Source organism: Oncorhynchus gorbuscha, linkage group LG11, assembly GCF_021184085.1.
Source record: "Oncorhynchus gorbuscha isolate QuinsamMale2020 ecotype Even-year linkage group LG11, OgorEven_v1.0, whole genome shotgun sequence".
In the NCBI taxonomy this organism is placed as follows: domain Eukaryota; kingdom Metazoa; phylum Chordata; class Actinopteri; order Salmoniformes; family Salmonidae; genus Oncorhynchus; species Oncorhynchus gorbuscha.
In genome coordinates this window covers 66,622,452-66,635,772 of record NC_060183.1, presented here as the reverse complement: position 1 = coordinate 66,635,772, position 13,321 = coordinate 66,622,452, and the positions used below count along the sequence as shown (strand labels likewise).

At 45.1% G+C, this 13,321-nt stretch overlaps 1 protein-coding gene across 1 annotated transcript in view; it reads right to left on the bottom strand.

Annotated features, from left to right (window-relative positions):
• The window catches only part of LOC124047707 (laminin subunit gamma-3-like), a 187,714-nt gene that overhangs the window by 63,283 nt on the left and 111,110 nt on the right, over positions 1-13,321 (bottom strand). Inside the window, 1 exon segment of the mRNA XM_046368013.1 lies at positions 9,003-9,239. Within this exon segment, the coding sequence (XP_046223969.1) occupies positions 9,003-9,239 (237 nt within the window).

Genomic DNA, 13,321 nt, shown 5'->3' with positions numbered 1-13,321 from the left:
TCCCACTGTATGTGGAGAAATCACTTTGCAAACTTCTAAAGCAATATAACAAAGAGCCCAGAACAAAATGATAAACAAGAAAAATTACACATCCTTGAATCAGCAGTCAAAGACTATCAGAATCCTGTGGATACCCCAGTTACAGAAAAATGATTATTGGAAAAACTATCCACTCTCCAACCAAAAAAGGCCTGTGGTGCTGATGGTATTTTAAATGAAATGATCAAAGATACAGACCACAAATTCAAATTTGCTATACTCAAACTCTTCAATATTATCCTCACTTCAGTTATTTTTCCTGATATTTGGAACCAAGATCTGATCACACCAGTCTATAAAAATGTTGACAAATTTGTCACAAATAATTACAGAGGAATTTGCGTTAACAGCAATTTAGGGAAAATTCTCTGCAGTATAATACATTACATAATTTCCTTGATTAACACAACGTCCTAAACGGAAGCCAGATTGGATTTTTTACATTTTATTATAATTATTTTTAAAATATATTATCATATAACAACCACATTTACACTCTGCACACTCTAAATAACAACAAGTAAACCAAAACAAAGGCAAAATCTACTTGTTTTGTAGACATCAAAAAAGCATTTGATTCAATTTGGCACAAAGGTATTATTTTATAAACTAATAGAAAGTGGTATTGGAGGGAAAACATATGATGTTATTAAATCAATGTACACTAAAAACAAATGCGCGGTTAAAATTGGCAACAACAAGCAAACAGACTTATTCTCTGAGTGACGTGTAGTGAAAGAGGTCTGCCCAATAAGTCCAACACTATTTAACATCTACTTTAAAACTTCTTATGGCTGGGGGGCAGTATTGAGTAGCTTGGATGAATAAGTTGCCCAAAGTAAATGGCCTGCTCCTCAGTCTCAGTTGCTAATATATGCACATTATTATTAGTATTGGATAGAAAACACTAAAGTTTCTAAAACGGTTTGATTGATGTCTGTGAATATAACAGAACTCATATGGCAGGCAAAATCCCGAGGAGAAATCAAAACAGGAAGTGAAAAATTTAAGCTTGGTATGTATTCACCACAGTTCCCAAATAAATCCCCTTGAGATTTTAATGATGTTGCACTTCCTAGGGGTTCCAATAGATGTGAACCATCTATAGTTGTGTGAGGGCTGTGCTTTGGCAAAGTGGGTGGGGTTATATGCTTCCTGTTTGGCCCTGTCCGGGGGTGTCCTCGGATGGGGCCACAGTGTCTCCTGACCCCTCCTGTCTCAGCCTCCAGTATTTATGCTGCAGTAGTTTATGTGTTGGGGGCTAGGGTCAGTTTGTTATATCTGGAGTACTTCTCCTGTCCTATTCGGTGTCCTGTGTGAATTTAAGTGTGCTCTCTCTAATTCTCTCTTTCTTTCTCTCGTTCGGAGGACCTGAGCCCTAGGACCATGCCGCAGGACTACCTGACATGATGACTCCTTGCTGTCCCCAGTCCACCTGGCCATGCTGCTGCTCCAGTTTCAACTGTTCTGTCTTATTATTATTCGACCATTTATGAACATTTGAACATCTTGGCCATCTTGGCCAATATGAACTTTATCAAACAAAACATACATGTATTGTGTAACTTGAAATCCTATGAGTGCCATCTGATGAAGATCATCAAAGGATAGTGATTAATTTGATCTGTATTTGTGCTTTTTGAAACTCCTCACTTTGGCTGGGGATAAAAATGTCTGTGTTTTTCTGTGGCTTGATGGTGACCTAACATAATCGTTTGTGGTGCCCTCGCTGTAAAGCCTATTTGAAATTGGACACTGTGGTGGGTTAACAACAAGATTACCATTAAAACGGTATAAAATATATGTATGTTTCAGGAGTTTTAATTATGAGATTTCTGTTGTTTTGAATTTGGCACCCTGCACTTACTGGCTGTTGTCATATCATCCCGTTAACGGGATTCCAGCCATAAGAAGTTTTTAATCAATCTGAAAAAACATTAGAAGAATCGGCAGCACCTCTTCTCTAATAATGAATTTACCAAATGTGACAAACATCCAATCGAAATACTGCATGCAGAGTTTTGCAAGACTGTGTTGCAAGTGCAAAGAAACCCGCCAAATAACGCATGTAGAGCAGAATTGGGCCAATACCCTTTCCTTATTCAAATAGAAAAAAAAGAGCCATCAAATTTTACAACCATCTAAAAACAAGTGATCACAAAATAAAATAAGAAAAGGGCCCACCTATTGGGGCAGCAGGGTAGCCTAGTGGTTAGAGCGTTGGACTAGTAACCGAAAGGTTGCAAGTTCATATCCCCAAGCTGACAAGGTTCAAATCTGTCGTTCTGCCCCTGAACAGGCAGTTAACCCACTCTTCCTAGGCCGTCATTGAAAATAAGAATTTGTTTTTAACTGACTTGCCTAGTTAAATAAAGGTAAAATAAAAAATATGAGCTGTTTCCAAAGCTCAGGACAGCTCTGAAAATCTGGTCCAATCAACTCTTCACAAATAAAAAATAAAAAGATATCATCTATTGGAAAGACATCACACAAAATCTAAGTAAACTTCAATGCTATTTGGCTCTAAACAGACAGGTCATGGTGGCAGACTATCGACCCTGTTGACTGTTGAAAACTGAGGAAAACACTGACTAGGTACAGACACAGTGAGAACAGTCTGGCCATAGAGATCTGTCGTCACAGGCAAACCTGGCTGCCCAGAGAGGACAGGTTGTGCTCACTCTGCTCCAGAGGAGAGATAGAGACAAAGATCTAATATTTAATGGGTGAAAAGACAAAATGTGTTCTTCTGCTACAACCTGAGGGACAGCTATGTAATGTCAATAATATTTCCCATTTAGTTTTGTTTTGGCTTTCATACCATGCCATGTAGCTTCTCAGTCATGTTGAGACTGGTCTACTACTATTGCTTCAATGTATTATTATTATTCTCATTAATATTGTTGTAGTTGATGTTAATGGTAATCCCATTTCCACTACTATTATTCCTATTGCTGTTGGTCCCACCATTTTTGTTATATGTATACTTTGACATGGTAAGTAATTTAACTTGCCATGTCAATAAAGTCTATTGAAATGCATTGAATTGAGAGAGAGGGAAAGTCGAGTAGAAAAGAGACGAGAAGAGGTGAGAAGGAAAAAGAAGAGGTTAATTAAAACTTCTTATGGCTGCAGGGGCAGTATTAAGTAGCTTGGATGAAAAGTTCCCAGAGGTGCCCAGAGTAAGCGGCCTGCTCTTCAGTCACAGTTGCTAATATATGCATAGTATTATTATTATTGGATAGAATGCACTCTGAAGTTTCTAAAACTGTTTGAATGATGTCTGTGAGTATAACAGAACTCATATGGCAGGCAAAAACCTGAGAAGAAATCCAAACAAGATGTGAGAAATCTGAGGTTGGTCGATTTTCAACCCAGGCCCTATTGAATTCTCAGTGGGATATGGATGAAGATGCACTTCCTTGGGCTTCCACTAGATGTCAGCCGTCTTTAGAAACTTGAATGAGGCTTCTACTGTGTTGTGGGGATGAATAAGAGCTGAATGAGTCAGGTTACTGTCAGAGAGCCATTTCCTGGTCATGCGCATTTCACATGATATCGACCTGCATTCCATGGCTTCTCCAGACACAAAGGAATTCTCCGGTTGGAATGGTATGGAAGATTTATGATAACAACAGCCTAAAGATTGATTCTATACTTAGTTTTACAAGTTTCTTCGACCTGTATTATAACTTTTTAATTTTTTTGTCCGAAATTATGCTGGACCTGCACGATCGTTTGGATATGTGTACCTAACGCCCTAACAAAAGTAGCTACTTGGACATAAATAATGGACATTATCGAACAAATCAAGCATTTATTGTGGAACTAAGATTCCTGGGAGTTATTATTTTTCTGAGCGCCGTCTCAGATTATTGTATGGTTTGCTTTTTCTGTAAAGTTTAAAACAAATCTGACACAGCGGTTTCATTAAGAAGAGGTATATCTATAATTCCATGTGTATAACTTGTATTATCATCTACATTTATGATGAGTTTCTGTTTAATCAATGTGGCTATGCAAAACCACTGAATGTTTTTGGAACTAGTAAATGTAACGCGCCAATGTAAACTCAGATGTTTTGATATAAATATGAACTTTATCAAACAAAACATACATGTATTGTGTAACATGAAGACCTAAGAGTGTCATCTGATGAAGATCATCAAAGGTTAGTGATTCATTTTATCTCTATTTGTTATTTGTTTTCCTATCTTTGGCTGGAAAAATGGCTGTGTTTATTCTGTGGCTTAGTGGTGACCTAACATAATCATTGTGGTGCTTTCGCTGTGAAGTATATTTGAAATCGGACACTGTGGAGGGATTAACAACAAGATTACCTTTAAAACGGTATAAAATACATGTATGTTTGAGGAATTTTAATTATGAGATTTCTGTTGTTTTGAATTTGGCGCCCTGCACTTTCACTGGCTGTTGTCCTATCGATTCCGTTAATGGGATTGCAGCCATAAGAAGTTTTTAAGAGAAGAGAAAAATAGAGGTATAGAGAGGGAATGAGAGAACAAGAAAGAAAGAAAGAAAAACACGAGAGACTACCTGTCATGTTTTGTCTTATATCATCTTGTCATTTTGCTTTTCCTTCTGTTCGTTTCCCCCTGCTGGTCTTATTAGGTTCGTTCCCTTTTTCTATCCCTCTCTCTCCCCCTCCCTCTCTCTCCTCTCTCTATCGTTCCGTTCCTGCTCCCAGCTGTTCCTATTCCCCTAATCATCATTTAGTCTTCCCACACCTGTTCCCGATCCTTTCCCCTGATTAGAGTCCCTATTTATTCCTTTGTGTTCCGTTCCTGTCCCGTCGGTTCCTTGTTTTGTATTCACCATGCTGTGATTGTGTTTCGCCCTGTCCTGTCGTGTTTTTGCCTTCATCAGATGCTGCGTGTGAGCAGGTGTCTCTGTCTACTACGGCCTGCGCCTACCCGAAGCGACCTGCAGTCTGTGGCCGCTTCTCTTGTTATTCCCTCTACAGACTAGAGGATTTCTGTTACTCCCTGTTTGGATTTGAATAAACTCTGTTTCTGTTAAGTCGCTTTTGGGTCCTCTATCACCTGCATGACAGAAGGAACCGACCAAGTAATGGACCCAGCGACTTCAGACGCTCGTTACACTGCCGTCGAGGTCCAAGGAGCCATGCTCGGCAGACACGAGCAGGAATTGTCTGCTGCTCGCCATGCCGTGGAGAACCTGGCCGCTCAGGTTTCCGACCTCTCTGGACAGTTCCAGAGTCTACGTCTCGTGCCACCTGTTACTTCCTGGCCTGCCGAGCCTCCAGAACCTAGGGTTAATAACCCACCTTGCTACTCCGGGCAGCCCACTGAGTGCCGCTCCTTTCTCACGCAGTGTGAGATTGTGTTCTCTCTCCAACCCAACACATACTCTAGAGAGAGAGCTCGGGTTGCTTACGTCATTTCACTCCTTACTGGCCGGGCTCGAGAATGGGGCACAGCTATCTGGGAGGCAAGGGCTGATTGCTCTAACAAGTTCCAGAACTTTAAAGAGGAGATGATTCGGGTTTTTGACCGTTCAGTTTTTGGTAGGGAGGCTTCTAGGGCCCTGGCTTCCTTATGCCAAGGTGAACGGTCCATAACGGATTATTCCATTGAGTTTCGCACTCTTGCTGCCTCTAGTGAGTGGAACGAGCCGGCGCTGCTCGCTCGTTTTCTGGAGGGACTCCACGCAGTGGTTAAGGATGAGATTCTCTCCCGGGAGGTTCCTTCAGATGTGGACTCTTTGATTGCTCTCGCCATCCGCATAGAACGACGGGTAGATCTTCGTCACCGGGCTCGTGGAAGAGAGCTCGCATCAACGGTGTTTCCCTGCTCCGCATCGCAACCATCTCCCTCCTCTGGCTTTGAGACTGAGCCCATGCAGCTGGGAGGGATTCGCATCTCGACTAAGGAGAGGGAACGGAGGATCACCAACCGCCTGTGCCTCTATTGCGGAGTTGCTGGACATTTTGTTAATTCATGTCCAGTAAGAGGCCAGAGCCCATCAGTAAGCGGAGGGCTACTGGTGAGCGCTACTACTCAGGTCTCTTCATCTAGATCTTGTACTACTATGTCGGTCCATCTACGCTGGACCGGTTCGGGTGCTACATGCAGTGCCTTGATTGACTCTGGGGCTGAGGGTTGTTTCATGGACGAAGCATGGGTTCGGAAACATAACATTCCTTTCAGACCGTTAGACAAGCCTACGCCCATGTTTGCCTTAGATGGTAGTCATCTTCCCAGTATCAGATTTGAGACACTACCTTTAACCCTCACAGTATCTGGTAACCACAGTGAGACTATTTCTTTTTTGATTTTCCGTTCACCGTTTACACCTGTTGTTTTGGGTCATCCCTGGCTAGTATGTCATAATCCTTCTATTAATTGGTCTAGTAATTCTATCCTATCCTGGAACGTTTCTTGTCATGTGAAGTGTTTAATGTCTGCCATCCCTCCCGTTTCTTCTGTCCCTACTTCCCAGGAGGAACCTGGCGATTTGACAGGAGTGCCGGAGGAATATCATGATCTGCGCACGGTCTTCAGTCGGTCCCGAGCCAACTCCCTTCCTCCTCACCGGTCGTATGATTGTAGTATTGATCTCCTTCCGGGGACCACTCCTCCTCGAGGTAGACTATACTCTCTGTCGGCTCCCGAACGTAAGGCTCTCGAGGATTATTTGTCTGTGTCTCTTGACGCCGGTACCATAGTGCCTTCTTCTTCTCCGGCCGGGCGGGGTTCTTTTTGTTAAGAAGAAGGACGTGTACTCTGCGCCCCTGCGTGATTATCGAGGGCTGAATGACATAACGGTTAAGAATCGTTATCCGCTTCCCCTTATGTCATCAGCCTTCGAGATTCTGCAGGGAGCCAGGTGCTTTACTAAGTTGGACCATCGTAACGCTTACCATCTGCATCAGAGACAGTGGAAAACGGCGTTTAACACTCCGTTAGGGCATTTTGAGTACCGGGTTCTGCCGTTCGGTCTCGCCAATGCGCCAGCTGTTTTTCAGGCATTAGTTAATGATGTTCTGAGAGACATGCTGAACATTTTTGTTTTTGTCTATCTTGACGATATCCTGATTTTTTCTCCGTCACTCGAGATTCATGTTCAGCACGTTCGACGTGTTCTACAGCGCCTTTTAGAGAATTGTCTCTACGTAAAGGCTGAGAAGTGCTCTTTTCATGTCTCCTCCGTTACTTTTCTCGGTTCCGTTATTTCCGCTGAAGGCATTCAGATGGAAAAGTGATTGGCCCGTTCCAAGGTCACGTGTCGAGTTGCAGCGCTTTTTAGGTTTCGCTAATTTCTATCGGCGTTTCATTCGTAATTTCGGTCAAGTTGCTGCCCCTCTCACAGCTCTTACTTCTGTCAAGACGTGTTTTAAGTGGTCCGGTTCCGCCCAGGGAGCTTTTGATCTTCTAAAAGAACGTTTTACGTCCGCTCCTATCCTCGTTACTCCTGACGTCACTAGACAATTCATTGTCGAGGTTGACGCTTCAGAGGTAGGCGTGGGAGCCATTCTATCCCAGCGCTTCCAGTCTGACGATAAGGTTCATCCTTGCGCTTATTTTTCTCATCGCCTGTCGCCATCTGAGCGCAACTATGATGTGGGTAACCGTGAACTGCTCGCCATCCGCTTAGCCCTAGGCGAATGGCGACAGTGGTTGGAGGGGGCGACCGTTCCTTTTGTCGTTTGGACAGACCATAAGAACCTTGAGTACATCCGTTCTGCCAAACGACTTAATGCCCGTCAAGCTCGTTGGGCGTTGTTTTTCGCTCGTTTCGAGTTTGTGATTTCTTACCGTCCGGGTAGCAAGAACACCAAGCCTGATGCCTTATCCCGTCTGTTTAGTTCTTCTGTGGCTTCTACTGATCTCGAGGGGATTCTTCCTTATGGGCGTGTTGTCGGGTTGACAGTCTGGGGAATTGAAAGACAGGTTAAGCAAGCACTCACGCACACTGGCGCGCGCTTGTCCTAGTAACCTCCTTTTCGTTCCTGTTTCCACTCGTCTGGCTGTTCTTCAGTGGGCTCACTCTGCCAAGTTAGCTGGTCATCCCGGTGTTCGAGGCACTCTTGCGTCTATTCGCCAGCGCTTTTGGTGGCCGACTCAGGAGCGTGACACGCGCCGTTTCGTGGCTGCGTGTTCAGACTGCGCGCAGAAGAAGTCTGGTAATTTTTTTTCTGCTTCTGCTCCTGGTCTTGCTGGGTCTCAGTCTGTTCCCTGCCATCGCATCTCTCCTGTTCTTGTTCCTGCCCTTGCTGTGTCTCAGTCTGTCCCTAGTTCTCATTTTTTTTAGAGTAGTACCCTAGTTTCCCTTTTTATCGTTTTGTTACGGTCCTGAGGAGAGGAGTTGGGTTCTTTCTCGGGACGTGCTGGACCGTTTGATCTATGATTTCCTCCGTTGCCGCCAGTGTTCCTCCTCGAGAGCGCCAGGAGGCGCCGGTGAGTGGGGGGTACTGTCATGTTTTGTCTTATATCATCTTGTCATTTTGCTTTTCCTTCTGTTCGTTTCCCCCTGCTGGTCTTATTAGGTTCGTTCCCTTTTTCTATCCCTCTCTCTCCCCCTCCCTCTCTCTCCTCTCTCTATCGTTCCGTTCCTGCTCCCAGCTGTTCCTATTCCCCTAATCATCATTTAGTCTTCCCACACCTGTTCCCGATCCTTTCCCCTGATTAGAGTCCCTATTTATTCCTTTGTGTTCCGTTCCTGTCCCGTCGGTTCCTTGTTTTGTATTCACCATGCTGTGATTGTGTTTCGCCCTGTCCTGTCGTGTTTTTGCCTTCATCAGATGCTGCGTGTGAGCAGGTGTCTCTGTCTACTACGGCCTGAGACCTGCAGTCTGTGGCCGCTTCTCTTGTTATTCCCCTCTACAGACTAGAGGATTTCTGTTACTCCCTGTTTGGATTTGAATAAACTCTGTTTCTGTTAAGTCGCTTTTGGGTCCTCTATCACCTGCATGACACTACCTGTCTCAGGGTGGCATGGTCCATGCTGGTGGCAGGTACAAGGCACACAGGGAGACAGGGATCCTCCGTTAGGGACCTCTCTGCTGAATCCTGGGGCACAGAGCTCACAGAACTGACCCCCAAATCCAGGAGGGCATGTACACACCTCTACCCAGAGTGCAGGAGGGGTAGAGGGGATAACAGGACTGGAGAAGGGGGCAGCGGAAGCCAGGGTTACCACTGTGAGTTGGGACGTGTCTGTGGAGAGAGGATGGAGATCCTTAATACTTTATCTCCAAATCTGGAGAGGTCATGAAGGCTACTCTCACATCCAGAAGACAATGGTCCACTAATGCTGAGTTTTATCATCAGAAACAAGATTAATCTAAGAATTTAATCAAGTTGTGTGTGTGTGTGTGTGTGTGTGTGTGTGTGTGTGTGTGTGTGTGTGTGTGTGTGTGTGTGTGTGTGTGTGTGTGTGTGTGTGTGTGTGTGTGTGTGTGTGTGTGTGTGTGTGTGTGTGTGTGTGTGTGTGTGTGTGTGTGTGTGTGTGTGTGTGTGTGTGTGCATACCTGCACTCTTGTGACGCAAATGTGGGCACACACCTATCTACCTCACTCTGAGAATCTCTGATAAAACAAATGAATAAATCAGAGCAGTGGAGCGAGGGAGGAGAGCAGGAGGAAAGGAGGAGAGGAAGAGAAGAAAAAGTGGAGGTATTGGGGGAGCATGCACCCACTGGGATTACTGATTCCTCTTTCCTCTCTTCCTCCATGAATAGTGATGGGGATAGTCCAGGTTGAATCCTCCTCAGCCATTGTACAGAATACTACCACCACCACTCAAGGTCCAGTGCCCAGGCTTTCAACATAGGCTCTTTACCGGTGCCAGTGAGGATGTGTGTGCATGTATCACGGTGAGTAAGGGATGTGTGTGAGATCAAAAATACAGAATGTGTGAATTAATGAATTAATGTCTAATGAGAGAAAGGGAGAGAGGGAAAGAGCCATTTAAAAAAGACAGAATAAGCATGAGGAAGAGAGAGACCATGGGCTCTAACAAGTCGTGATCACCCTGATCCTTAAGCAACGATACAACACAGTTAATTTACCATCTGCAACTCAGCCCCCAACCAACTCATCCCCTCCAACTACCATACTCCTGGCCACCAGTTAAACCATCTCCCTCTCCTTCTCCCTCCCCCTGTCTCTCGGCAGCCACCCGAACCTCTCTGATTCAGAGGTGTTGGGTTAAATGCGTAAGACACATTTCAGTTGAATGCATTCAGATGTACAACTGACTAGGTATCCCCCTTACTCTCTCTCTCTCTCTCTCTCTCTCTCTCTCTCTCTCTCTCTCTCTCTCTCTCTCTCTCTCGGTGCATGCTGGGTGTTTTTGGAGTTTGAGTGTTTGGTGTGGAAAGCTCTATCCTAACTAACTTTCTTGATTCTATTATTTTCTTTACATGTTATTTTCTATGGTGGAGGGTTAATGCAATATTTGTTTTTAGCGGTATCCAAAGTTTTTTTTTCCAAGTTAGGTGTGTTCCTGAGAACGGAGTTAAGGTGGAGGAGGTTCTGCTCGCAGTCGGTGAACAGGTAGGAGCTGAGTTTATACATTCTGCTTCTAGAATGAACAAAGCTGTGGTTGTGTTCATGAAAAGGGCTAATTTGGTCGGTAGGCTAATTGCTAGCGGAATATTTGTAAGGGATGTGTTGGTGTCAATTTCACCTCTCTCTACCCCTTCAACAAGAGTTGTAGTGGCAAATTTGCCTCCGTTTATTACGGATGATCAAATTAGGAAAGAGCTGAGTCGTTTTGGTAAGTTTGCTAGCGGTTTCCGTGTACTGTCAGCAGGTTTTCAGGCAGATGCCGTTAAGCACGTTGTTTCGTTCAGGAGGCAAGTGTTTATGTTTCTGAACAATAATGAGCAACAGCTAAATGTGCATTTTAAAGTGAGGCATGGGGAGGGGCTCTATGCAGGTTTTGCCAGCACAGATAGTCTACGGTGTTTTGAATGTGGGGATTTGGGGCACAAGAGCTTTGCGTGCCCACATAAAGGCCATAGACAAGGGGAGGGTACGAGCGCAAGGGGGGGAAATCGAGGTCAAAATGCAGGGGGTAAGGAGATGCAGACAGCAGAGGCTGGGCCTAGTCAGTCTAGAGATGGTGGTGTAGATGAGGCTGGGTCTAGTCAGTCTAGAGATGGTGGTGTAGATGAGGCTGGGTCTAGTCAGGCTAGAGATGGTGGAGAAGCAGAGGCTGGGTCTAGTCAGGCTAGAGATGGTAGGGTAGTAGAGGCTGGGTCTAGTCAGGCTAGAGATGGTGGAGAAGCAGAGGCTGGGTCTAGTCAGGCTAGAGATGGTGGGGTAGCTAGGCTGGGCCTAGACATGCTATGGAGGGTGGTATAGCTGAGGCTGGCCCTAGTCATGCTATGGAGGGTGGTGTAGCTGAGGCTGGCCCTAGTCATGCTATGGAGGGTGGTGCAGATGATACTGCGTCTAGTCAGGTTATTCTAGTGGATGAGGAGAGTATAGTGGGGAAGTGTAAGAGATTAGGGGGGGAGGAGAAGGGTGTCAAGAGGAAAAAGAAAAAGGGTGTGGACAAAGGCACCATGGAAATGTTGCCTGTTGCTGTGGGTGAGGCCCTAACCAGAAAGGGCAGGTGGTCAGGGTGGGAGATAGAGAAGAGGAGGAAAGTGAGTCTGAGGAAGAGGATGAGGAGTTATTTTTTTCAGACTCCTCTTCAATTGGCCCGGAGCTGACAGCCAGTCAACCAGAGGGGTCTAAGTACACGTTGAGAGAACTGACAAGGGAAAAAAGTTAATCTTGAGGCTTTTTTTCCTGATCCTAGAAAGTTTGTAAGATCAGTACAACATGCTATGAGAAATGAGGGGCATGGTGTCCTCTCACCCAGGAAACTGTTTAGGTTGAGGAAGTGGGTCACAACAGTGCGTAAAGGTTTACCTTCAGACACTGTTTAAATGTTTAATTTCTACTGACACTGGGGCTTTTTGAGCTTTGCTATTGGTCTATTTCTCTGCTGGCTTTTCTCCCACTCCTTATGGAGACTCTTCGGGTAGGCTCGCTCAATATAAATGGCACCAGAGATGCGGGAAAGAGGAGTGTGTTGAGTGAATATGTTAAACAAAAAAAAGTACAGGTGTTGTTTCTGCAGGATACGCATAGTGATGTGGTGAATGAAGTTGATTGGGGGCTCTGGTGGAAAGGGGCAAGTGTGTTGAGCCATGGGACAAATCTTAGTGCAGGGGTGGCAGTCCTTTTTGCACCGGGTCTGGTTGTAAAAATTTGCTCCTCAAAGGAGGTGTGTAGGGGTAGGTTGCTTGTTGTTAAAGCAGAAATTAACAACATGTGTTTTGTCTTTATAAATGTGTATGCGCCTAACACAGGGAGAGAAAGAGGGGTTCTATTTGGGAGTCTTAGACAGGAACTCTCACAAGTAGCGCCTGAGGAGATGCTGGTGATCGGAGGTGACTGGAACTGTACAATGGATTTTACAAAAGACAGAAATGGGGAAGAGCCTCATTCGGTGTCAGTGGGAGTGTTAAGGGACATCTTTAATCAGTTTGACCTAGTGGATGTTTGGAGAACTAAACATCCAAACACAAGACAGTATACGTGGGTGAAGGTTTTTGGGGCTAGGGTGAGTGCAGCTCGACTTGATCGTTTTTACATGTCCAGGAATCAGAGCAATAGGCTGCTGGGTGCTACCATTCTCCCAGTGGGGTTTTCGGATCACCACATAACCATGGCTCGGCTGTCTATTTCACCAGGGCCCCGGCAGGCATCTTATTGGAAGTTCAATGTAAAGCTCTTACAAGATGCCACTTTTTGCTCAGGTTTCCAGACTTTTTGGGAAAGATGGGGGCAGCGAAGAGAGGAGTATGAGTCTCTGAGTCAGTGGTGGGATGTGGGGAAAGTGCAAATTCGGCTTTTCTGTCAACAGTACACAGCTCTCTCATCCTCAGAGGCTAGGAGAGTATTGGGGGAACTAGAGCGGTGTATTAGTGAGATGGAGGTAGAGATGGTGGGGCAAGGCAATGTAGGCCTCTAGGCTAACTTAGCCGAATTACGTAGGGACCTGGGCAGTTTTTTCCAGGTTAAAGCAAAGGGAGCACTTGTAAGAGCTAGGTTCTCCATGCTCAAGGAGATGGATGCTCCCAGCTCCTTCTTCTTTGGTTTGGAAAGACAGAGCAGTGAAGCCAAGGGTATGCATTGTCTACGGCTGTCTGATGGGCGGGTGACCTCTGTGGTGGGGGAGATGCGGGAGCGGACTGTGGAGTTTTATACTGAATTGTATAGGGCAGAAATGTGTGATCC